This window comes from Natator depressus, chromosome 22, assembly GCF_965152275.1.
Source record: "Natator depressus isolate rNatDep1 chromosome 22, rNatDep2.hap1, whole genome shotgun sequence".
NCBI classification, from domain to species: domain Eukaryota; kingdom Metazoa; phylum Chordata; order Testudines; family Cheloniidae; genus Natator; species Natator depressus.
The window spans coordinates 13,627,112-13,652,639 of record NC_134255.1 but is presented as its reverse complement, the minus strand read 5'-3'; the positions used below and the strand labels follow the sequence as shown (position 1 = coordinate 13,652,639).

At 55.5% G+C, this 25,528-nt stretch overlaps 2 protein-coding genes across 2 annotated transcripts in view; both read left to right on the top strand.

The window, feature by feature from the left end:
- The first annotated feature begins 1,703 nt into the window (after positions 1–1,703).
- LOC141976100 (CUB and sushi domain-containing protein 3-like) lies at positions 1,704–6,138 on the top strand. The gene is made up of 4 exons (XM_074936904.1): positions 1,704–2,015; positions 3,585–3,719; positions 5,020–5,187; positions 5,767–6,138. The coding sequence occupies exons 1-4, from the start codon at positions 1,943–1,945 to the stop codon at positions 5,976–5,978; spliced, it is 588 nt and encodes a 195-aa protein (XP_074793005.1). The 5' UTR covers positions 1,704–1,942; the 3' UTR covers positions 5,979–6,138.
- Positions 6,139–16,612: 10,474 nt separating this feature from the next.
- Positions 16,613–25,528, top strand: part of ABCG4 (ATP binding cassette subfamily G member 4) — a 30,894-nt gene continuing 21,978 nt past the window's right edge. Inside the window, exons 1-2 of the mRNA XM_074936802.1 lie at positions 16,613–17,028; positions 19,423–19,660. Coding sequence (XP_074792903.1) covers positions 19,432–19,660 — 229 coding nt within the window. The 5' untranslated portion in view covers positions 16,613–17,028; positions 19,423–19,431. The remainder of the gene's footprint in view (positions 17,029–19,422; positions 19,661–25,528) is intronic.

Sequence of the window (25,528 nt, the reverse complement as noted above, 5' to 3'; positions counted from 1 at the left end):
CTCACTGGAGAGCCCTGAATGGAGGGACCCTGAAGGGAGTCGGTTTTGTGCAGCAGGTGCACGGAAGTCAGGTGTCTTGTTCTGCTGATGACTCCGGGAAACAATTGCTGTGTGTAGGCTCAATGGACCATCCTCCAGCAATGCAGTGGGATTGTGGCCTCAGCAGCCACTGTGGTGTGGTGGTCGCTGCCTTTCCCGTTCCCTGCTTGCGTAGTTCAGCAGAGCAAAAGCCGCTGAAGCTCCAGGTTATTTCAATGGAGAAATCACTTTACATTCAACCCCCAGCCATCTGCTCACTTTCTCATTACAAACCCACTAAGAGCATAATTCACAGTTGTGTCCTGAAAGCAGGAGGTGGTGGAGGGCAGCGCCCAAAGGGATGCTCTCTCTTCAGAATGTAGACGCTCACATTGGTTTCTCGTCCTTCAGATACTAAGGGAATGCCCATGCTATGGAGATTATACCAGCATCGCCCCATAACATAGACGCAGCCTATGTCACCGGAAGGAGTTTGCTTGTGTAGGAACTCCACCTCTCTGAACAGCTAGCCATGTCAATGGAAGCATTCTTCCATCCACATACCTGTGTCTACACTGGGGTTTTGTTGGCCTAGCTATGCCGGTCAGGCTTGGTTTCTTCACACGCCTGCCTGACATACTTATGCTAATGTAACTTTTGAGTGCAGACCAGGCCTGAGTAAAAGTGGGGAGGTGGGAAGGAAGGTGAGTGTCTGTTGGACAAAGCGTTCCCAGGCAGAGGTGGGCAGGGAACACAGCCCCTCTGGAAATAGTTCAGACAGTCGTGATCAAAATCCTCTAGTGGTTTGGAGGCCTGTGTCAAATGGGTTTCTCAGGCCGATTCCCCACAGACAGAGATCAACACTGTGTGCATGCATGCCCCTTCACAACTGATACGTAGCCTCTGCAGAGGGGACAAAGGCGTGAAGGGGCCCTGGACACTGTGTCCCACCCCAGAGGTGGAGTCCCAAGGCTGGGGTGAAGCACGCTGCCAGGAGGAGTGGGGTAAGCTTGCCCCGCCCATGCTGTAACTGGCGTGGATGGTCGGAGGATTTCCGGGTTGCTCAGCTGGCTCTAAATTCCCTTGAGTGCTCATGCAGTGAACAGCGCCTCCATAGAGGTTCAGCTCTCACATCCAGGCTGAGAGGAGACTGGACAGGGAGGCACCTGTGCATGTCCCAGAGGGCAAAGGCTAGTTTCCACCTTTCAGCTAGGTGAGTCCCATCTTGTATGCTTGGCATAACCTGGTTCTGATCAGTTGTACCAAGGATGCCTTCGCAGCAAGAGCATTCCAGGCAACAGAGCCTAGCTGGCACATTAAAGAACCAAATCTGTGCCAAAAGCTGCAGTGAATTGGGATGTCCTTTCCATGGCACTACTCAGGTCAAGTAGCCTGGGGCTCCACAGGTGGATATATGGGCAATGCAGCTGTCCCTGGAATGGACCAATAGAACCTAAGGTCAGGAAATACCATAGGGCCCAGTCTGAAACTTCACTGGTGCTCCTCTGTGGGATTGTGGCCTCTGGGGTCTTTAATAGCTGCAGCCACAGCATAGGCTGCAGAAGGTAATCGCTTTGCCAGAGGATTATCTGCAGGGAAGAGAGAATGGGGATTAAATGGAAGCCTCGTCCCCGTCCCCCCCCGCCCCGGTCCTCCCCCAGCTACCGGACCTGTAAGGTGTCTCTGTCCTGAGCACATGGAAGCGAAGTTCCCCTCCGCCATGGGAAGGCTGGGTCAGGACAGAGCCAGACCCTGCTGGCAGCCAGCTCAGCCCGGCCAGCATCCCCAGGGTGAGGGGGAGATGGAAAAGCAAATACTACCTGTCTTTTGAAAGCTGGAGTCCAAGGCCAGTGGGAGAAGGACTGGAAACTTCAGAACAACTAAGGAGGGCAGTGTGTGGAGAGGGCACTGGACTGGGCCTGTGATGAGCACCATGGAGCTGGGACTCCTCGTCTTAGTCACGCTGGCTGGGTTTGGCTCTGGTGAGGAGGAGGAAGGTAAGTAATGGGGCAGGAGGCATTGGCTACACACAGTATGGTGCCTGAGAGCCACTAGGGAGGGAGCTAGCTGTGTCGGGATCCAGACAGCTCTGGTCAGTGTCCTTGCGGAGAAGAGCAGCTTTGCTTTGGTCACAGAGCAGCAGCTCTGTGGTCCGTGTGGAGTGGTGGGATCCACCAAGGAAAGGGGGTGGTGGCTGCTTGTGCTTTCTCAGGCGCCCTCCTGGTGCTGCAGGGCCATGGGCTGGCAATGCTCTGAGCAGGCCCCGCTCTTTGTGTCACAGCCCGTGCAGCAGGGCACAGTGGGAGGTCACCCCTTCCCCCATGCCACAAAGCTGATGGTGGCATCACACTGAAAGTGTGCCCACCCCAGTCTTTGCCCAGAGCTGGGAAAGATCCTCCATTCGTGTCCTGCCAGTTCTCCCCAGCATAGGTTCCGTCTGGCGTTGAGTCACCCCTGCCTCTCGGGGGCCGAGGAGCTCCGTGCTCCTTTCTGTTTTGCTTCCCCGTCAGTGGAGAGGGCAGGAGTCGCTTCTCCAAACGGCTTCTCATGCCAAGGTCCATCTCGTCTCCCTGGCGTGCCCCGGGCTGGGTGGGAGGTTCTGGTGCTGATCTGGACCTGCTGGTGTTGGCACTCTCAGCCAGGCCCCGATACCCCCACCCCTCACTGCTTCCAGACCCTTGCAGCGTTCTCAGGGTACAACTTCACCAGCCCCACTTCGGTCCCATGTGCAGACAGGAAATGCAGGTGCCACCTGCAGAGAATCCCTTGTTGGCAGCATCAGAGAAAAGCCATTGGGAACGCCATGGCAGGGCTGAGACCTCTTGGCAGGATCAGTCTGAGCTGCTGCTGCCTAGGGTGCACCTCTCCAGAGGATAAAGAGAGGGCACCAGATCTCAGGCCTGTCACTCAGACATGCCATAAATGCCATGGGAGCCAGGACTCCTGGGTTCTATCCCCAGCTCTGCCAATGACTCCTCGTGGCCTTGGGCAAATCAGTCCCTTTGTCTATGCCTCAGTGTCTCTCCTCTCACCCCCATACCTGCTTGCTCCTGGGGTGCTCCCCAAGAGGCCCCTCAGTATCTGTAAAGGTCTGTGAGGCTGTGAAGGGCCACGGGAATGCAGAGCGCTACTTGGGGCCCTCGGAAAGACCTGGGGCTGACCCTGTTGCAGAGTGATGGCTAGCAGGGCCCTGCTTGATCTCCCAGCTGGCTTGCCTGGGGCTGGGGGATGTCGCGGCTCTGTCTGGAGCTCGGGTGCTGGAGCCTAGCCCGGCTGGGTGAGCTTGAGCCATAACAGTCACGCTGGCATTCTTAGTGTGCTCGCTTGAGCCTGGCTAAGGTGAGCCTGTCTACCTGGCTGGGAGGCTCACGCGAGCTGCAGTGTAGACACACCCTGGCAGGTTCAGTGCTGCTGCTGAGCCCTGGGGGAGCCTGGCCCAGCTAGGAAAGAGAATTTTGGGAGGTGGGGGTGGGAGACAGAATCGTGGGGGTGCCCTGGGACCTGGGAGAAGAGAGAGGTCCCAGCCCATCTCTCCCTGTTGTTCTGCCTTGATCGGTCCCCTCCAGGAAGCTTGGACACATACTGGTCTGGCACGGCCCCCATCTGCATGGGGGGCTGCAAAGGGAAACACAAGGAGCTGAAGAGGAGCCAGTGTGGGAATGGCAGCTGCTGCTGGCTGGGATACAAATCCTACTGTCGAGGTACAGGGGTGCTGTGGGAAGAGCAAAGGCGAGGCTGAGTTTGGTGGGGGAGGAACTGTGCAGGAACCTCACTGATCTCACCCCAAATGCACTCGGACACTGGGAAACAAGTCTGAATTGGGGGTGGGGGTGGGAGGCTGTCTCCAGTAGCAGCCCGGTGAATTTGTTTTGACAAATAGAAATGTGACGGAAAACATTAATTTTGTTTTGGTGTCTCTGGAACTATTTGTAAATTTCGATCGAACTCAATGAATAGCTTCCACGTGGAAAAACCCAGATTTGTTTTAAGTTGAAATGCTTTGTTTAGAGGGGTTATTCGTTTGTTTCAACGTGGCATTTGGTTCTCAAATACAGCCAATTTAAAAAAAAAATTTAAAGGGGGGTGGGTGAAAATGTTAAACGGTGAATTGAAATGAAAAAATGCCGTCAAATCAACGCAAAACATTTTGGTTGATTTGAAATGAATTGTTTTATTATTTGATGAGATATTTAAAAACAACAATGGTTTTGGTTCAGTTCAAACCTGTTTGTTTTTTGTGTGTATGTGTATATATATTTGTGTGTGTGTGTAAGGTGTTTATATACACACAACATATACATACATCTCTCTATGTGTGACCCCAAAGGCCCTTTTTATCTCCATCAAAAACTGTCTTTGGCTTGGAGAATTTGGGGGGCATCTGGGAAGTGAGAATTATGGGGCATTTCCTGAGGGTCCCCTTGGCAAGGAATTACAGCAGCTGTTGGCACCACGAGGTGTTGAGGTTAATGCAACAAATCTGTGTCCTGGAGCAGGCTTGGTGGTTGAAAGGGTACGGGCTGGGGGTTGATGCAACATCTCTGTATCCTCGGTTTCCCGACATCCAGGAGATGGGCCAATGGATCCTCTCTGGGATCTGGAGCATTTACCTCCAGCCCCTGGCATCCTAGCATCCATTTAGGCTCCATGTCACATACCCAGAGCAGTTTACCAGCACTGCTAGCATGCATCCAGGCTGTGGCAGATAACCTGGCCATCGCGGGTCCCAGGAGCTATATACCCTTGTCATCCATAGCATAAGCTGTTGCCATCTCTTTGGGATCCAGACCCCCATGCCCAGCATGTCCCCCCAAGGATCTGGTATTTACCCTTGGCATCTTTCTGGGGCTGTGGAATTATGCCAGCAGCCCTTGGCACCCCAATGATGCCAAGCATGTATCCATGGCGTGCTGCTCTCTGGTGCCCCTTTGGTCTCTGCGGGGGTGGCGATACCTTCAGACTTCCAACTTGCACCATCCACCGGGACCTTTCTCTTCCCAGTGAACTGCGGGCGGCCAGAGGCAGACTTCTATTCCATGGTCTACGGCAATGACTGGTGGGTGGGCTCTGTGGTGCGCTACGGCTGCCGGCCCGGCTTCCTGCTGGTGGGGGACCCAGCCAGTGCTTGCCAGTCCGATGGCCACTGGACACCTAAACCCACCTGCCTCCGTGAGTACTGCGCCGTGCAGCACCGATGGGCAGTAAAATGGGTAGGATTGGGAGGAGCTAATGTTCCACCCTAGAGGTGGCTGCATCACAGTGGTGGCTGGAGTGTCCCTTATTTGCCAATTTTCCACATGGGAGTCAGCATAGTCTGCAGGTCTGGCTGCACTGGGTGAGCTCCATTAAGACATCCCTGATGTGTGGCGGCGAGGGGGCTAATGGAGGAAACACCTCTGTCCCCCACCCCTCTGCAGTCAGGAGCAGGGGGAGAGTGGGGTGTCGCTCTCCTATCCCAGCCTGGGGCTGCACCATCAGCTTCACCTCGCTCCCTTAGGGGTGTTCCAAGCTCTGGAGAATGTGCTGGGTCTGCCGGGCTTGGGGACCTGCGCACTAAAAGGCTGCAGGGCTGGTTATTGGAACCCGGGGTGCTGGTGCCATCAGCAGCCTGATGCCTCATCAGCCTTGAGAGACCAGCCCCACTGCTCTGATAACCATGGCCCAGCCTCATGCTAATAACTCCCGCGCTCTGTTCTCAGTGCCTCCCCCCAGCCCCGGGGTAACAGGGCTGCTGTCTCTCCCCAGCAGGGGTATGCCTGCGGGGCCGGATCGAGATTAACGAGCGGGACATCGACGGCAGCTGCTCCTCCACCTGCACGGACAAGGCTCACCTCGGGGCCTTCCTCAACCGCGGCTGCATCAAGATCTCCAACTGCGTCACCAAGCAGTGGGGCTGGACCCGCTGGTTCGCACGCTGCGACTTCTGCGAGTGCGACTGCTACGTCCCCTGCTGTAAGTGACCCCGTCCCGTCCAGAGGGAGCCGCCTCCCCAGCCAACCTGATGGGACTTCCCTGCTGCTCCCATCCTATTGCAACACAATCGCTGCCCTGTGCTGGGTGGAATGTATTGGACCTGCTCTCCTGTGCGTGTGTGATCACGTCGCCCCCCTAGTGGCTACTCCCCATAGAGTAAAAGCCCTAATGTACTGCTGCTGATGGAGATTCTCCTTTCGCTGTAGTCATCAGCCCTGGTGTTCTTTGGTCCTAAAGGTCCTGGGTTTTATGCCTGACACCGCACGTGTTTGGTTTGGCTGGTCTGCTTGTGACCACAGGATTAGTCAAGTTTCTTTCTTCACCTCTTGTCCTAAACATTGTTGGTGCAGGCTTATCAGTTGCCAGGTTCCACCCCAGAGAGGCATGCCTTTTCCGGAGTGCCCCTGACAGCAGTATCTAAGAAATCTGATCCCAGTATGGAAAGGGCTACTGTCTGCCCATTTTGTGCCTTGTATAATGCAGAATGACTCTGCTGGCTGCGCTGGAGTTACTCCCCGATTGGCGCCGGCTGAGCCAAGAGCGAGGAAATTGGCAACTTTGTTTTGCAGTTGGCTCCATGATCAGAGCAGGAAAGTGAGTTTCACTCTGCTGCTCTTCACTGGCCCATGGAGCCGAGGGGAGGCAAGGAGCAGAAGCTAGTCGCATGCCAGTCCAGATGCGCTCGCATGGCACCCTTGACTTGGCGTGGGGCACGTGGGAGGGGGATGGTCAGGATAATCTAACATCACACAGACGCCCATTGTCTGAACGTGTTCTCGTTACAGCTTCCTCCGGGTAGAGATCTGGGGTGGATGGATTCGTGGGGAGCTGTTCAGCTGTGAAGGGGAGCTCCGTCCCAGGAGGGGCAGCAGCCAGCCTGATGCTCACTGCACAGTAGGCTACCATACTGTGCCTCTCCCCATCGGGCCAGACTCCTCCATCCATCTGTTCCCATCGCGCCCTTGGCACGATGCTGGCAGTGTGCTCGCGGAAGTGCGTGGTTGTGTCTGTCTCCTGGGCTGGAACCGTTTGCCAGCCTGTCTTGGGGTGCAGCATCTGCAGAGGAAAGGACTGCCTCCCCCATAACTTAACCCTTTGCACCCTGCTTTGTTCCAAACAAGCACGTAGGGGGATGGGTATATACAGTCATCTTCCTGCACTGCAGGGGTTACGCTGTGGGAGCCAGGGACCAGAGTTCCAAAGAACAGGAATGGGAGCCAAGGACTCCAGTCTTGCCCTCTTCTGAGACCGTGGGCAAAGGACAACACCGATCTCTGCCTCAGTTTTCCCATATGCTTAATGGGGATGAATAATACCCAGCACTGGGTGTGGGGGCATGTGGGGATTCGCTGTCCCTAACGATCTTTGAATGAGGAACGTCATTATCTCAGTGCTGCAGATTGCTACAGCCTCCCCCGTTGCCTCTCGCCAGATCTGGAGTCTGCGTGGACAGGTTCCATTGGCAGCAGGTGCAGTGAACCAAACCAGCTGGCCAAAAGGGACTGCCCCTCCCTCCCTCCCACCTGCATGCCTGCCCTGGCGAGTCCCACTCCCTACCAAGGCAGAGGGGCATGAGCAGAGAGGAGCGGGGAGCAGAGGCCTTCAGCCTAAAGGAGCTTTAGTCGGGGGCAAACTGTGTAAAAGGTGAATTGTTCTGCAAGTGCCACCTTTGGCAGGGGAAATGCACCACCCACAGCAAGAGGGGAGAGGGAGCAGCTGTTCTACGGGGGGGGAGAGGGTTGCTCCTGCCCTAATGTGGGATTAGGCACCAGTTTCCTCTTCTGACGCAGGGGGATGGAAGGCAGTTGAAGGGAATCCCTTTCCTTGCCTGCTTTTCTGTGATGCCATGCTACTCCCTGGCACCCAGCAGCCTCTGTCAAATTTTCTCCCTCACCTAGCAGTTGGGGAGGGTCTGTGGGACACAAAGGCCTCAGCCAGTGGTGTTCTCCCTCCTGGCCACATATGGGGTAGGCATGGGGAAGGTGAGGATTAAACGCTCGGTATGGTGAATGCTGCTCCTGCCCTAGGGGCGTTGTCTCTGTCCCCTGGCTCCAAGCCTGTGACCATCACTCCAATAAATCTGTCTAGAGGTGACTGGTGTTTCAGTGTTATTGTTGGAGGCGTCTCCTCACCCTCTAGCTCCCGTCCACACTCCACCCAGTTAAGTCCCTGTGTTCAGAAGCACCATCTCTCCTCCAGGGCTGGGGGTGGAGCTGGTTGGGAAGTGGGGTTTTGTTCCTGTGAAACAGTCCCATGAAAAAAATGATAGTTTTCAACAAAAACTATCTAAGAAAAAAGGGCCAGTTTTAACTGAAAAACCAGCACTCCCCAATTGTTTGGGTTTTGACAAGTGCCAGTCCCAAAAAAATGGGGACAAATTTTTTTTAGGTTGTGGCCAAAACTTTTTGGGTGCCAAAAAGTGAATGGGGGGGTTTTGTTAAGTGAACAACTGAAAAAGATCATTGGAAAGCAAAGTTTCCCCTGGAAATGACGCTTTTCTAACACTGTATTCATTTTTATGAAAAAGTTTCCACTGAAAAAGTATGACCAGTTCTAAGTGTGAGCTGTGCTGGCCCGGGAGCCGTTTGCATTCAGACCGAGGTGGCAGTTCTCGGTTTGGCCAGCAGTGTGCAGCACCAAATGAGGATAACCAGCATCCTCTCCCCTGCCTGCTGTTAGTCCAGGTATTTCCAGAGCATTGCGGTCACTGTGAATTTAATTTGTAAATCTAACAGGACCAAAGCCAGTGACTTCAAGGCTAGTGAATTGGGTGCAGATTCACAGGCTTCCAGGGAGCAGTAGCTCCTTGCACTCCGGAGGTGACATGCACAGACAGTGCTATTCCTTCTTAGGCATTGATACTCACCAGCTGCCTCTCCAGGGTATTCCTACCCCCCTACCCCGGCTCACATGTTCTCCCCTCTCCTGTAGGTTCTGGAGCCCAAGCCCCGCATTGCTACAGCTCGTGGAGGCATGAGGCTGATTGACGGAGACGGTTCATGTTCTGTGCCCACGCTGCTAGCTCAGCTGATTTCAGCTTTGGGCAGGCTTATGGGTGAACTCAGCCAGTAAAGGCAGCTAAGGCAGTTGCTATGGCCAAAGAGTCACTGAGGATGCCAACAAGAGAGAAACCCAGCTGGTTATTGGGCTTGCACACAGAACGTGTCCCACATACTGTGCAAGGCTGTGCTCGTAGCTCCCAGTGCTCTCCCCTTGTTAAAGGGGAATTTCAGTTCCCCTCCTCTGTTCCTCCACAGGTGAGGCTGGAGGCTGTTCTTTACCCAGAGCTTCCTGAGCCTGCTACTCTACGACCTTCCTTCTCCAGTGAGTCCACAGGCTGCTCCCCTTTGGGGTCAGCACCTTGAGGGCCTGTCCCAGCTACTGTTCCATCCTTATTCTCCAGCCGGCTGGGGCTGCTCCCAGGGAGTGGGTGGATGGTTTGCATCCCAGCGAGACAGCAGCAGGGGGTTATGCTGAACCCAGTTTCCCCTCTCCAAAGGTCAGTGCTTTCTCCCATGGAAGTTGATGGCTGAGCTCCCGTTCATTGCAATGGGCAGCATGGGATTTAGCTATAAAGGCAGGTTTCCTTTTACATCCCTCTCTGCAGCAGCATTGCAAAGAGGGAAATTGGCCTCTCTTTAAGGAGATGAAGGCGACAGACCCTCCCCTGACTCTCCACAGCCAGAAGTGCCTGTTATGTACCCCACATCGGCAGGCTACCACCCACCTTGCCTGTGTACCCCCTTGCACCCAGGCCTCCTGTGCACCAACTCTTCCATCTAAACAAAGCTGCACATTTTGCTCATCCTCATGCCTGCTGCACCCCAATTATACCTGGGCTGCTGCCTGCGTAAAAGAAACCTACTGGTTCCTTCTGTGACCTTGGACTGGTCACTCCCTGTCTGTGCTGGAGATCCCCCAGCTGTACAGCGGAGATGATCTTCTCGCTCATCTGCATAAAGCAGTGTGAGATCCTCAGGGGAAAAGAGGACTTAGATGAACAAACATATTCTCCTTGCAGCACCTTTGATTACAAACCCAGCCCCTGTGAAATGCAGCCAGCTCTGGGGGAGCCAATGCCCTCCCCAAGAGTGTGGGGGAAGGGGAAGCTAGGCCACTAGGGCAGGCATCTTTAACGCCCTTGCAAAGGGGAGAGTTCGTAGCCTGCAGTAACTGCACAGACCTCAGTGTATCCAGTGGGGAAGGGTGAAGGATGGATGCTGCTGGATTTGACCCTGTGGGTTCCAGGGGTTTTCAGCCCTGTCGACCGTCCTCTCCAGACAGAAAGCAGGAGACCTGTGGTTCATTTAGCCCCCTATCCCAGCTCCAACCAAAGCCAGCCGCTGGCACTTTAGAGGCAGGTGCAAGAAAGCCCCAGGTAGATAGATGTGTGATAACCTGCAAGGTCTCATCCCAATCCCTAATAGTTAGAGCGTGGCTTGTCCTGTGGAGTGTGAGGTGGGGGCTCCCTACTAGAATATGTTAACATTGAGTAGCCCTATTTAACTGTGGGGAAGACTGGACAGTGGCGAACACCCTAGCCTGGGAATTAGGAGACATGGGTTCAATTCCCTGCTCTACTCCAGTCTCTGTGATCTTGGGCAAGACTCTTAATCCCTTTGTGCCTCAGTTTCCCATCTGTAAAATGGGGATAGCAACAACTAGCTCTTGTAGAGTCCTTTATGTTTATTGATCTCAAAGAGTGCTGCCCTCTCTCATGGCAGGCAGGCTGAGGGGATCAATACGGTGAAGAGCGTGAGGTGCTCAGATACTAGTGGCCTGAGGCAGGTATGGACCAATAGAGAGCTAGAACCCAGGCTGGGCATCGTGTGAGCAGCAATCAGCAGCTCAGCCGCAAGCTATTGAACTCCATGCAGGGGGCACTGGGGAAAGTTCAGGCCTGGGCAATGCTGCTCAGACCGGCCCCTTATTATCTCTGTTGGAACGGCCGAGGAGTCCAACAGCAGCGCCCCAGGGGAGCAGGTTGGCCAACCTCAGCTACCTAGAAGCCGCCACCACCACAGGGGCCTTAGGAACCAGCAACTCTGTTCTTATTCTGGTTTGTCATGTGCAAACATTGGGGGGCGAGGGCAGGAGGGAACCAGGGTGATTCTGAAAATAGCTGTGACGTGGAGAGTCATTTCCAGTATCTCCTCCCCATGCTGCCCTCCCGCCCCAGCCCCATCCTCTGCAGGAAGGGGAGGGGGCTGGGAAGGATGGTAGGTTTTTCCAAGGCAATGGAGCTGAGCAGCAGTGGCTGGAGTTTGACTGTGAGTAACCTCACTGCAGCAGCAGCATCCCCTCCTCCCTGCCAGAGAAGGAGGCTGTGAGCAGGCACAAGTGACAGGTAGAGAATTTAAAGCTACAGGGGCACACACAGAGCTTGTCCTCCAGCTGCCTAACCTAGTTACTTCCAAGGCACTTTAGTATGTGCTCCCAGGGCAGCTGACACGGGGACAGATCTGCTCTGTGGCTGGAGCTCTGAACAGAGAAGCAGCTCGGGTAAGTGACCTGTGCTGGGGTATGGTGGGGACGGGGAGCTAGTCACCAGGAGGAAAAAGAAGCTAACTGAGCTGGGGGAACTGATCCAGCTGGGATGGCAAAGGAGGGTTCAGTCCTTGGGTTCTATTTTTACAGCAAGTCACCTCAGAAATGACTACATTGGAGAGGCCGAGGTGGGGGTAAAACATAACTGCATGGGTCTGTGACTGCAGCATGGGGGCAGGGAGTATGCAGTGCTGGGGCTGAGCAAACCCCAGGCCTTCTGAGAATACAGCCCCCAGGGCTCAGGTGGTCCAGAGAACACAGCATTGTGTCTGGACAGCATCCCAAGGAGCCAAGGCCAGAGATGAGGCAGTGCTGGGTCTTGGGCTCAGTGGCTAGTAGGAGTTAGAGCGGCAGGGAGGGAGGGTGGGAGAGAGGGCTTGACAATGACCCTGTCTGCCTGTGGGAATTGTTTAAGCTGGGCTGGTCAAAGCCCAGATGTGTGTGCTGTCCTGTGAAGAGTCATGGCCTGGCTCCGCGGGGGGTGGGAGTTGATGGGCCTCATCCATCTGTAACCTAGCATGAAACCTGTGCACCCCCAGGGTGGGGGAAGAGTCAGACTGTGGCAAGGGGCATCCTGCCAGGAAGGAAGGGGTGAGAGAAAGGGAACCCCCTGGGGTCCCTAGATCTCTCTCTAGGGCTCAGCAGGAGAGAAATGAACCAATCCCTCTCCCCAAATCGCACCAGCACCTTCTCCCTCAGCTCAGGGTATGGAGAGATGCCCATCTGCCAACGCAATCCATGCTTTGAGGATCCACTGAACCTGATACAGGGCCAGCCCTGCAGCCTATGGGCCCAAGCCAGAGCAGAGAGCTTCTTCCCCTCTAGTCCCATTGCTGGAGGGAGAGACTAGGTCAGCTCAGGAGCCATGTAGTCAGTGTGGGGCTGGAGGCAGGGCTGGGGTTGTGCTGTTTGTGCCCCAATGTCCATCCAGGGCATTAACCTTATGCCAATCCCCCATCCCAACAGACCAGCGATAAGCTGGGTTTAGCTGGCAGGCGCTGGGGCCCTCACTGCTGCCCCAACGTGAGCTACGGCCAGCTAAGCAGTGGGTTGGGTTGATGGACAGGCCACTATTGCCTAAGCCCTTTGTATAACATTCATCATCTGACCAGATGAGCTATCTTATGGACTGCAGGCAGCACAAACACAACCCCCTCTCGCAGGCACTTCTCATCCGGGCAGAGATTCGCTCTGAGCTGCCTAGATTTCTTCTCTCCTTTCATTTCCAGGAGGAATAAATATTCAACAGCTCCAGTGGGCGGCGAAGGCTTTTAGCCACACAGGTTCCTCTCCATTCGCATTATGCTGGCTCCAGCAGGAAGCAGCCTCTTGCTCCCCCAGGGAACCTTCCTGGAGCTCAGTGTAACCCCATCTCCTTTCCAAGCCTGGAAATGCACAAAGGAAGAGGCAATGGAGCAAACTGTGTGTGTGTGTGTGTGTGTGTTTTGAGAGTGAGAGAGGCAGAAGGAATTGGAGGCACATGTGCTGTAAGGATAATTAAAATATGTTTACAGCAAGATCACGGTGATTTTCCAGCACTACCACTGATTTAAAAACCTCTTAGGGGAGCTTCCGCATTCTGACCCAGTTTTCAGAGCCCTGGTGGGGATAGTACAGACTATGGAAGGTCTGCTGTGTTCTGCATCTGTGCAGTGTGTCCCTGCTCCAGGACCGGACTCTGAGGTGCTACTGCAGTACAACTAATAACAATTCTTAAACACTATTATTTTATTATATAGGTACAAGGAATCACGTGCTGCAATTGAATAGCACTAAACTGAGAGCCAGGGAAAGGAAATACCATTCCATTCTTCCATTCCCACTAGGTATTCTTATCTTTCTGTATGATTATACTCAACCTGTGGAACCTCCTGCTGCAGGAGGTCACAGAGGATGAGGTTTTCAAAAGCACCTAAATGACCTAGGAGCACTAGTCCCAGTGAACGTCCACAGGACTTGTGCTCCTGGGTCATTTAGATGCTTCCAAAAATCCCATTCTGAGTGAAATGCTGCAAGTAGGATTTAATTAGGGCTTGGCAAATTTTAATCATTTCAATAAAACACTGTAAGTGCCATAAGCCAAGCTAAACAGGGTAGACAGATCTTTTGCTTCAGGGCCAAACTTACGTACACAAGGGTCAGAAGGAATGCACAGATTCACACCTACGGCACCAAACCATTGGTAGGGTGCAGCGTGCAGTTTTGTGCCATTCTCTATTGCACCAGCTCTTAACCATGGCTGGAGACAAGTGCCAGATTAGGTACACAGCTAACAGACCAATGAATGTAGTCCCTGACCCAGGATACAGTCTATTCCTATGATAGGTCCATGGGTCACCCATAACTCCAGCCCAACACCCACCAGGAAAGGTTATCCCTCAGCCATGATGGGGGAGAGAGTGCCTGTTGTCATACCCTTCTGGGTACAGCCACCGAGATAGCCTCACACTTCTATGAACAGCCATGTCCCCCTACCTCCCATATGGCTGTACCAAAGGCACAGTGGCCAGTGCAAAGCTAGGCTCAAAGCCATTAGAGAGCTTGTTTCTTAAAGCCAAGCCAGCAGGCAGGACCCTAACTAGGAGTCATGGCCCTACTTCCCCAACAAAGAGAACAGACTGTCAGCATTTCAGGGCAGGGGCTGTCTAGACCCCCTGTCTGTACAGTGCCTAACACAAGGAGGCCCCTGATCTCAGCTGGGGCCTCTAGGCCCTACTGCGATGAAAATTAATAACAGAGCTAGCATTATGACTCCTGACTCGCTCCGTTCACATAAGCCGCAGCAAGTAATGGATCTAAGGTGGGCTGAGTTTTGTGGGGTGGTGTCAGAATTTGTGGGAATTCAGTGCTGGGGGCATTCCACCCAGGAGAAGAGCAGTGGGGATCCTCTTGTGAAATGGCCACAGCCAAAAGGACTGAATCCTCTGCTTGTCCACGCCACATGGGCAGTTAGGCAAGCTGCTCTGCCAATGACTCATCTGTGTGTTTCAGTCCTGCCTCAAGGGTATTATTTGTACTGTGGTAGCATCCGAAGGCTCCAGCCAGGCTCGGAGCCCCATCGTGCTAGGGGCTGTATAAACAGAATGAGAGAGAGTCCCTGCCCCCCAAAAAACCTAAGTTTGAAAAGAAGTGTTGTTAGCCCTAGGGAAGTTCAGTTTCCATAGCCCATTCCTCCTGAAGTTGCCAGAAAGGGGGCTAATTCATACCAATCGTGGTGGTTTCTGAACTGTAGACACTTATGTCCTAAGCTCATCTCACACATGGGAATGCCCAAGAGAGGGGATCCCCTTTCCAGCGCTACTGACCTGGCAGGAGTGAAGCCAAGTGATGGATGAGACGGACAGCGGTTTCTGAAAAAGGCAAACCCAGAATTGTTGTACTCCTGCTATGAAAGAAAAATTACCCAAACAAGCCAGAGCATAGAATCGGCTTATGAGCTTACATGGAACATTAAATGGCACTAACACATAAACCCAGGAATTCTTAGGCTGGGTATAGCGCAAGGTACCTAAGGAAGTTAGGCACCCTATGGTAGGATTTGCCTACGGCCCAGCTCAAAGGGATTTAGGCTCCTAACATCCATTTATTTCAGTGGAAGTTAGGAGCCTAAATACCTTTGTGAATCTGGGCCTAAGTGACTTGGGAGCCCAAGTCAGAGTAAAAGTCAGCAGCATTCAAGTTATTTAGGAGCTTTTGGAAACTTCTCTCCCCCCACCTCCCACTGTACTCCTTTAACCACCCCTCACTACCGCCCCTGGCAGCAGGTGGCCCCCCTGCCATTACACATGGCTTGCGCCCGACTCTAACTGATTCCCAGTCTGAGTTTGGTCCAACCATCAGCGCATAGTCACTGTCTCCAGCTGTCTCCCACCCTCCCGGTGACTGGCGGTGGCAGCGGGAAAGCTCTCCACAGCTCAGCAGATGGTTTTCTAATTAATACCCTCATTAATGTCGCTCATTTCCATATGTCTTCCATGCTTTAAGAAATGTTGTGGGTGATATGTGTGACTAGTAGCGATGGCACGAGCCATGCAGAGAGGTGCCGGGGCTGCGTGAGCTCTGGTGAGGAACGCCAGGGCTCTGACATCATGTTGATGGAGGCCTGAACAGAGAGTGAGATTCCTCCTCCCAGACACCCCACCACAACCTGGCTGATGCACCTCAGTCCTGACCTGCAGCCCCCATCCCCCAGCACCTCTACCCCCCATCACTTCCCCACAGCCCTGCTGATACGTATTCCTGGCCTGCAGACCCCAGGTATTCCAGTCCTAGGACACCCCCCCACCACCTTGCTGGTGCACCAATCTGCAGTATCCCTGCTACTCTCCCTGCACAGCTCCGCTGACATACTTCATTCCCCAAGGGCTCACCCTAGTTTATTTTAGGGTTCCCACACAATCCTCTGACAGCGCTCCCTGCTGTTCCACCCTTTGGGCTCTCCTGACTGGAAACAGATCCATTTGCCGAAGGGGTGTGTGACTGTGCGCACATCCATATAGGGCAGGGAGTTTGTGATGAATCAACCTCAGAATCTGTTTGACTGTTTCCCCTTTTGTTGCACTTCTCTCATTAGTTACACCCAGTAACTCTGGGGGGCTTTGGGTGATGGTCAGGCTACCTGATCTTAGCTGCCTATCACAGCCAAGCTGGTAGCTGCCCTCTGTCAGCAGCCAGTGGGCAATGTGGGTATCCCCGGGGCGCATCCCTATAGGGAACGGCCTTTAGAAAATTTCAGTTGATGCCAGAGCTGTGGGTGCAGCTCTCCATGTCCTCCAGCCTCCGGAGAACTGGGCCCCTCTTTCTTGGCTGGGCTGGGTACAAACGCTGCCGTCTAGCTGCCACGGTGCAATGCTGCTGCGTTCTGTCAGTAACACAGACCATGGCCACTGCAGCAGGGCCAGCCATGCCATTCAGAGCCGGAGGGGGGATTGTTTGGGGTGGGCCAGAAGGGACGAACAGCACGCCCAGGCCTGCAGGAGTAGGCGCTCTGGCCTGCCCTTACCTTTAGGGTCCTGGATAAGACAGCGCTTGGGTTACTGCCTCTTTAAGAGAGGCTGCTGTGTGGGCTGGGGAAGGAAGAGCTGCCTGGAAAGCCCAGCCTCATTCAGCAGAGGCTGGGACCCTACTGGAAAGGACCCAGGGGATGGATGGAGGCAGCTCCAGGAGAGGGGTCCCTAGCCGGCGGCTTGGCTGAGAAGGCATTTTCCAGCGGGGGGGAGGCGGCAGCCGAGCCAGCCCCACCTGCGAGGCAATGGAGAAGCCAGCGCCAGCTGGGGACTGATTGCAGCGGGTAACCTGCACATCCCCGGGAAGCTGCAAGTGTGATGGGAGCCCGGTGCCTGCAGTAACCTGGCAGCCCCTTCATTGCGCCGGTCTCTCTCTCTCTCTCTCTGGGTGCAGGCTCAGCCCGGCGTCGGCGTCGAGCGCTTCCTCCCTGAGCCTCGGCCACCGCCGGCAGGAGACCTCGCCTCTTTGTCTGCGAAGGCGAAGGTGAGGGCGTTTACACGGGGACGCGCCGCCACATGCCGGCGGCTCGGGGACTCCGGGCAGCGGGCGGCGGCGCGGCGCGGTAGATCCGTCGCCCCTCCAAGGACGGGGAGCCGGGCCGAGCCCCGTAACGCGCTAAGGTCTGCCCCCTTTTATACCACGGCGGCCAGCTTGCAAAGCCCCCTTCCCCTGCCACTCGCAGGCGGGTGAGCTGCCCAGAGACACGGGGGGTGCGTGCGGGGAGCAGGGGGCCGATCAATTTTGCTGCAGTTTGGAGGGGGGGCAGAGTATGAAAGAGTTGGGGGGGCGCTGAGGACTATTCCTGGCACATCTGCCCCCTTGGGGGGGCTGAAGTCGGAGCGATGCGGGGTGGGGGGATGTCTCGGTGCCTGCGAGGAGCCGCGGGAGGCGTCAAGGTGACCCCCGAGGGCTCCGCCTGGCTCAAACTTTGCCTTGGACCCTCTAGCTCCGGGGGGGCTGCGGCCGCCGGGCGCCTGGCGCAGCGAGGGGCGAGGAGGGGGCGCCTGGGATGTCGGGGCCCTGGGGCCAGCGAGCCAAGAGCCCTTCGCGGGGGATGGGGGCTGGCGCTTTGCCAGCCCTGCAAGGGCTCTGCCTGCATCAGGGAGCGGCCCAGCCAAGGATGCTCTGCCCAGGATTCCCCAGCCGGGCCGCAGCTCCGGGGAGGCATTAATACCCCAGCCGTGAGGGGGCAAGGGGCTGGGGCTGCTCGCCTGCAGGCTCAGCTCCCCTTCCCCCAGCAGCAGGGCCCCCGCAGGCCTGCCCCATTTGGGGCTCTCCTGAGGCCAGGTGCAGTGCAGGGGGCCTGGGCAGTGCTAACAGCGTCCCCCACTTCCCCGGATGAGCCCCACCGTGAACCCCAGTGCCGTGCAGCCCGCTCTGGGGTGGAGCCCACCGCCTATTGCCCGGCGCACGGCAGCACGGCACTGCAGTGTCGGGTGGGCAGCAAAGGAGGCTCATGTCTCCGTTACTGCTGGGGTGACACCAGTTAGACTTTGGCGAGGGCACCTGCTGCTCATCTGAAAAGGGCCAGGGGAGCATGAACCAAGCCAGGTTCCCCTGGGCACCTCCGCAGTCCGGCACCATGCAGGGGCCGATAGGCTCGTAGGGAAGAGCCCCTCCTGTGCCAGCTCTTCCTTGCAGGTCTGCTACCCCGGCACTGGCCTAGCACCCTGCCTGTCACCACAGCCTGAGCTGCTCCGGCTGCTGAGAGCAACCCAGGATCCTGTGGGACCTACTGGAGTGAGGCAGATGATCAGATGCGGTCGGGCGGGTTTAACACAGGAAGGATTGGCTGGGGGGGGGGGAGCCTTTTGCCCCAAGAATTGCAACGCATTGCAATGCCATGGCTTTGTCTGTCATCCCAACCTCCTGCCCCCTTACCAGACAGGAGGGGATTTTCCCCTTGGGCATCAGCAGCTCCTCGCCAATGGCAGGAGCAGATTGGAAGCCTGGGGGGCTAGCTGAGTAAGTAGCCTAGCTCGATTTACAGGGGGCATGGATACCCATGAATCCCTCCATCTTTCTCTCTGGTCTCTCCCTGCCTCTGCCCAGTGAGGATGCAGCGGGATGGGGGACAGATCTTGCTCCCTGCTCCCCACTTGGTGTGGAAGAGGGAGAAAGAGGGAGCAGGAGGGATGGGGGGGGCCCACAGGGCAACATGCTGCCTCAGCCTGAGAACTAGGCCTGGCTGGCAGAGCCAGCCATGGCCAGAGCTCCATGAATTATTGACATCCCAGCTGATGAGTGGCTGCTTGCCCCCAGCTCTCCAGAACCTGGCTGAGGTACATCAGCCCTGGGGTGTGGGGGCAGGGGAGTGGAGGGGAGATGTTCCCCTCCAGACTAGCTAAGGCCCCTTGAGGGGGCAGCATCCTGGATAGCGAGATCAGCCACTGAGTTCTTCTCTGCCTTGGAAGGGGTTGGCACCTCCAGGTTAGGCATGAAGGGGCTATTATCAATGTCAAGCACATGGGGCAATCTCGCTCTCCCAGTGTACACCTGCACCCAAGGGGTTAATACTCAGCAGCACCGAGCAGCCAGCTCCCTTGGGAATCCCCCGCTGGTCCAGGGATGCTAATAGCTGCTGCAACATTTATTGGGGAGGCAGAGGCCACGTGGCAGCTGGTCAAAACCAAGCCAAGCTGCCCTGTTCTAGCAGGAGTAGGGTGGGAGCTGGCTGCAGGGGAGCTCCCAGCTACTCCAGCCCCTGCATCCCAGCAGGAGGTGCCGTAGCAATAACCCCATGGCAGTCCCAGCTTTCTCCCAGCAGGGGTGCCTCGGGGCAGGGGCAGGAGTTTCTGGCTGCTCCACATAGAACAAGCTCCGATGAACTGGTCACTATCTGTCTCCACGGTGCACATGTGTGGTGTCCCCCTCCAGAGAGGCGCCATGGCTGAGAAGGGGATCGACCCGACCTGCGTCTCCATCGCCTTGGAGGACTCTGTGTGCAATGCTGGCTCCCAGGACGCGCCTCTCCTGACCACCCACCTGAAGAAGGTGGAGAATCACATCACAGAGGCGCAGAGGTTCTCGCACCTGCCCAAGCGTTCAGCCGTGGACATTGAGTTCGTTGACCTGTCCTACTCCGTCCGTGAGGGGTCCTGGTGGAGAAAGAGAGGTAGGATGTGGCAGCCCCTGGTGAGGGTGCAATGGTCCTGTGGGTGTAGCATCTTTCATGGCAGTTGTGTTCCTGTGGCCAGGGAATGGAGAGATCTAGCCAGGAGGGGAGAGATTTGAAAAGAAATCACATGTGTCAGCAACTTGAGGGGACACAGGTGGCAGGAGCTGTAGAGGAGAAGGCTCTTGCGCCTGCAATGGCAAAGGGACTGTTAGGATATGCTGTTTGGAGGAGTTTGCCTCCAAGGTCTTGGCTCCAGCCTCTTTCTGATATGGTGACTTTCATCCTCAGTCCCAAAGCACTTTGCAGGGGTTATTTACCCACCACTGAAATGCAGCCACCTCTGAGGTGGGATGCAGCAGCTGTTAAAATAAAAAAATAAATAAAACAATGTTTTATTTTAATCTGGTAACTGAAGGGTTAACTGTTGTGGGATGTATGCGCTAGCATAGGGGCCCCTGTCAGTTTCTTATATTTCTATTGGGTAGATCATGTGAGGGAGAGAAAAAAATACCCAATGCTTTGTTGCAAGTAATGTTCTATGCTGCATCGATGGCTGAGACTGGGAACAGCCCTGTGCTGCAGAAGCCAAGGGCTCTGGCTCTAAGATGGTTAGATGGTGGTTTAGGTCTCTTATTCCCTGGAAACTCTTTTCTCTGTTTAATGCAAGTGCAGTGCTTGGTTAAGGAAATCCAAGAGGTGCCAGTACCCACCAGAGACAGAACTGGATGACAGGAGGGAGGTGGGAGGGGAGGAAAAAGAAGGAGAAGACAAGTCCTGGGAGTGCAGTGGGAGCGAGCCCCTGGAAGGGTGTTTAAAATAAGAGTCCATCCAGTGGTGATTTTGAGTTGGCTCCTACAGGGGATGGGCAGCCAGGGGAGATGAGTGGGGTCAGTGTGCTCCCTGGGTTCTGCAGCCTTTGGGGGCTGATGAGATGGGGCTAGCGGGGCAGAGAGGAGGGATTGGAATAGGAAGAAAGACGAGATGGGAGCTGGTTGCCGATCCTAGCACCCGTCACCCAAGATGGCCAGAAGTCAAGATCGAACCACCCTTCAGTGCTGACACGTTCGCCCCCCAGCTGAAGGCAGTGAGGAGGGAAGCAGGGGCCCATCAGAGATGGCTGAGTTTGTAATCCTGTGGTGTTTGCCATGTCCTTGGGGCGGGGGGGGGAGGGGGCTGTTGAAAGCATCAGTTCCCTGCTCCCACCGGTGATACTTTTCCACCTTGGTGGTTCTTGGTGTCAGAAATCAATGTTCCAGACATCTCTGCCCCTGGCACTGCCTGCGGGAGAGGGTGTGGAGTCTCTTCCTAGGCTGCTGAGGTGGTGCTAGCGTGTTTCACTTCTGGGATGTGCTTGTGGCCAGGAGAAGGGGGAGATACAGGTAAATTACAAGCGCTGAGAGCAGTAAGATCATGTTGCCACAGCCAGGCGTTGCACTTCCCGCCCATGTGCAGTAGGATCCATGCATGGCGGATGAATGTTGCTGAATTTGACTCTCCAGCTATGATATCAAAATATATATTTAAATTAACCCCTGGGGGCATATTTCCAAAGGGTCAGGTGGGGTTCCAGTCACATGGCTCTTGTGGAAGTCTCTGCTAAACCTCTGGGACTGTGGAGATTCCCCCACCTTGGGCAGGGACCCTCTTTTTGTTCTGTGTTTGTACAGTGCCTAGCACAATGGGGTCCTGGGCCGGGGTTGGGACAATACAAACAATGAAGAACCGTGTTTCTGTGCTCCAACCCAGCACATCTGTGGGCAGTGGAGTGACAGGCCCTTCCCCGCTGCTCCTATTTTGATCATCCATGTGGGGCTGTGGTTTGATAGAGAGTGTAGTGCAAACCACTAGACAGGAGTTTGAAGGGGAGGAAGTCTTGTCACTTCCTGTGGCTGTATAAACTGCAGTAACCTCTTCCCAGTACCTACCTATCCTGACCGTGGCAGAAGGATGTGCTCAAGCCATGGAATCTGGCTGTTTGGAGGAGTTTGCCTCCAAGGTCTTGGCTCCAGCCTCTTTCTGATATGGTGACTTTCATCCTCAGTCCCAAAGCACTTTGCAGGGGTTATTTACCCACCACTGAAATGCAACCACCTCTGAGGTGGGATGCAGCAGCTGTTAAAAAGCACCCAGTAACACCACACAACAGTTGAGGAGAGGAGTGAAAGAGAATTCAGTGAAACCGCTGGGCAGGATTTAGGGAGGCAGAATGGAATTGTCCACACTGGACATCTCCTGTGTAATGACCCAAGATGGCCAGAACATCAGGGACAACAGAGCACTCAGGGCTTCAAATCCCCTCAAAGAGACCAGTTCTGTAGGAAGCTGCTGCAGACTGTCATCCTGGTGGGTGGGTTGAATGGCACTTGAAAGACCCTGATTGATGTGTCAGATCAGAGCATGAGCAGGCTGAGAGGGGAGTAGGTGTGTGTGGGGGGTTAGTTTCCTGCTCTCCCCGCCGTCCCACTCCTCAGGCCCTTTGAGGATGGCTCCTACCAAACCGTGCGTCGGTGGCATCCCCGTTTCATGTGTGTAACTTGGGGGGGCCCCCAGAGAGCCGGGGGAGGCTGATGGCAGCCAGTAGGTGGTAGTCTTCTTTAATTAGCTCCCTTCATTAATGGGATGCCAATCAAATGGCCCCAGGAGGCAGAAGAGAAGCTGATCCTGGAGGGGTGAAGAAAGACACTTTTAGAGCCCGGGGTTTGGAAGCGGTAGGAGAGAGTGGAACATCGCAGCAGCTGCAGAAAGAGCAGGGCTGGGTGGAATGCCGTAGGGCAGTTGCACGGGTGCCAGAGATGACTGGATGTGCTTTTGGGGGTGACGTTACGAGTGGGTCCCAAGTTTTATAGGATGTTGACTGCCGCTGGGGAAGGACCAGGGCTTGGTAGGGCAGAGGTCAGGGCAGGGTGCCCCACCAAAGGCTGGATTTTGGTGTGGGTGCAACCCTTCCATCTGAAGGGAGACTTGAACTGCTGCTTTGGTGGGGCTCATCGGTATCACCTCTACCTGGTGAGACGAAGGGAGCATCCCCCGGCCAGACCGGAAGCAGCCTGACCAGTCTTAGCTGGCTGGGGTTCTATGCAGCTCTTACAGCCAGTAACACACCCATCTGGGCAGAAGCTCAGGGTGCCTGGATCCTCAGCTGTAAATGATCCACATTCCAGACTGTGCAGGCAAACTGGGGAGTCCTTCATCTCCCCAAGACAGACCCTCCTACCCTGGCCTCTAGGAAGTTCTAGAATTTGGCCTTTTGGGTACAGAGTTTGCCCAGGGCTGTGGACACGTGTCCGCATGGCTTCTGTGTGTGTCTATTTACCAAGTATCCTTATTCCCCCTTTTACAGCTGGAGAAACTGAGGCACAAAGCGAGCAAGTGACTTGCCCTGGGCCTCCCAGTGAGTCAATGGCAGAGCCCGGACTAAGGTCCGGGTCTTGTGACTCTCACCGCACTGCCCAAAATGTTCTCCTTGAATAACGCAGCCTGTGCCCTGAGTTACGGACAGAACCCCCTCTCTCCTCCGGAGCCGCTGGCACTGGCAGACTTGGGGGCTGTAAGCACAGTCTATAAACTGTGCTTCAGGACTTCAGGACAATTGCATCAGGACTTTTCCCCGTCTCCTGTCTGTTCCCTTTCCCTACTGTGTCTCCTTAGCAGAATCTATTCTGAACCCCTATGGCCTGAGTCAAACATCCATGCCCAGCGCCCTCCAGCGGGCTCAGAATTAGGTGGAACGAATTCATCCAGCCCTGCCAGAAACAATGAGCTGAGCTTTGTCATCCACCTTTTAGCAATGGGATGTCATCCTAACCCCCTGCTATACTGATGCTGTCACCCTGCATATCCCGTAATGGTGATGTCACCCTAAATGTCCCACACATTACGATGAGGTCACTCTGCATCTCCCCAGTCCAGGCTGGGTATCTCTGGGATCAGCCCCTTGCCTGCTGTTTGCATCGACTCCCCCAGAGCCCACTCTTCCCTGCCCGTTGTTTTCAGCCTGCTGGGGCAGGAAGGGACTGGCAGCCGCTGTGAGCTCCCCCCATCACCCAGAGATGGGGGAATAGCAGGCAACACTCTGAGGCCTTTCTCAGGGCCTGATCCTTGCTCCCGTGAGCAACCTTTACTCAGGCAAGTAGTCCCTCTGGCTCCAGTGGGTGGTGGGCTCAGTTCCTAGCTCTTTATTCAGGCAAAACTCTGCTGGAGTCAATGAGGCTGTCACCAGACGGAGGGGCTCCAGGGTGTATCCCAGTCACAGTAAGTATTGTACCTGGCCCCTTTCAAAAAGGGGTGCTGAGGATCCTTCTCCCTATTGAATTACTCAGATTGGACGCTCTTTGGGGCAGGGACTGTCTTTGTTCTGTGTTTGTAGAGCGCGTAGCACAACGGGGTCCTGCTCCGTGCCCGGAGCTCCTGGCACTACAGTCATACAAACACCGTGCCCGTGGCTGTGGACGGGTGCCCACATGGCTTCCTACATGTGTCTGTTTACCAAGCATCGTTATTCCCCCTTCTACAGCTGGGGAAATTGAGGCACAGAGACTTGCCCAAAGTCACCCAGCAGACCAGTGGCAGAGCCGGGTACAGAATCCAGGAATCCTGACACCTCGCTCCCCACCACGGGGCCATGCTGCCTGCTAAAGTGGAGTCTTGGGGTTCCCAAGCAGAGCCGAGACAGCTCTTCGCCAAACTGAGCGTGAGATTCAGGGGTGATGGGGGGTGTGAGCCTCACCCCCTGCTCAAGGGGGTTTAAAGCACATGGGCTGTTGGGAGTCCAGCTGGGGGTCCTGGTGAAACTTTCTCTCGGAGGTGGTCTCCACCCCCCCTCACCTCACATCAGCCTCTGTCCCCTCCCTACAAGCCTCCAGATCTCCCCTCCCTGCCTCAGATGTCTGTGGGGGCAGGGGCAGGGATTGAGAGGGATCTGGCCCTGGGGGGCAGCTGATGAGGCAGAGACAGCTCTAGTGGGCGAAGAATGGGGGCTAATTTGGGACTGACCCCATTAGTGAGCACAGCTCTGCCGGGTTCAATCAGACAGCAGAGGGCGGGGAGGGGAGCCAACCCATGGGAAAGGCGGCTGGGGAGCAGGCCCCAGCACAATCCCCATCTTCACATGCCGGAGCTGACAGGCAAACTGCAAAGCCCTGCAGAGCCTGCTGTCCTTCCCCAGCAGCACGCAGGGGTGGGCTGAGTGAGGGCTCAGCTGCGGCTGGGGGTTACTGGCTGTCAATGAACTTGAGTAACCGTGCTGCAAGCTGCAGCCCTTTGGCGTCTGGAGTGTGTGCTGTGGTTTGTGTGCCACGCAGAGCCTCCAGCAGTGCAGGGCTGGGGAAGGGGGTGCAGCTTAGTGCCTGGGTTTGCCTTCTGCATGCAAGGAGCAATGTGTGTGAACCGGGTGCCGCTTCTCCCGGCTTTGAGTAGTTTGCCACATGCCGCCACATCCCCATCTTCAGCATCTCGCACGAGCCTGGCCAGGACTCTGAAAAACTGCCGCGAAGCCAGCGACATGGCTGTGAGGAGGAGGATTATACGCTGTATTACCATCGTGCTTAGGAGCCCTTGCCAGGGGCCCGGCAACTGCTGCAGGGCCATAAAGCTGCCCCCAGATTGCTTGCTGGCCCCACCAGCCCCCTCCCTGGGCCAGCTGCTTCCCTGCTCCTGTGCAGACTGTCGTTAATTTCCTACAGTGCCCTTGGATGGCAGCAGTAAAAGTTCTGGGGTGCACTTCCCCACTGGAGGAGAGGAAGGGGGCAGGTTAACGCTGCCCAGACGAGGAGCGCAGTCCCTGGGCCCTGAAACAAGATACACCTCTTCCCAGCTGATTAGGGAGGGGTGATGGAAATGCTACTCCCCTGGCACCTGATCCAGGGA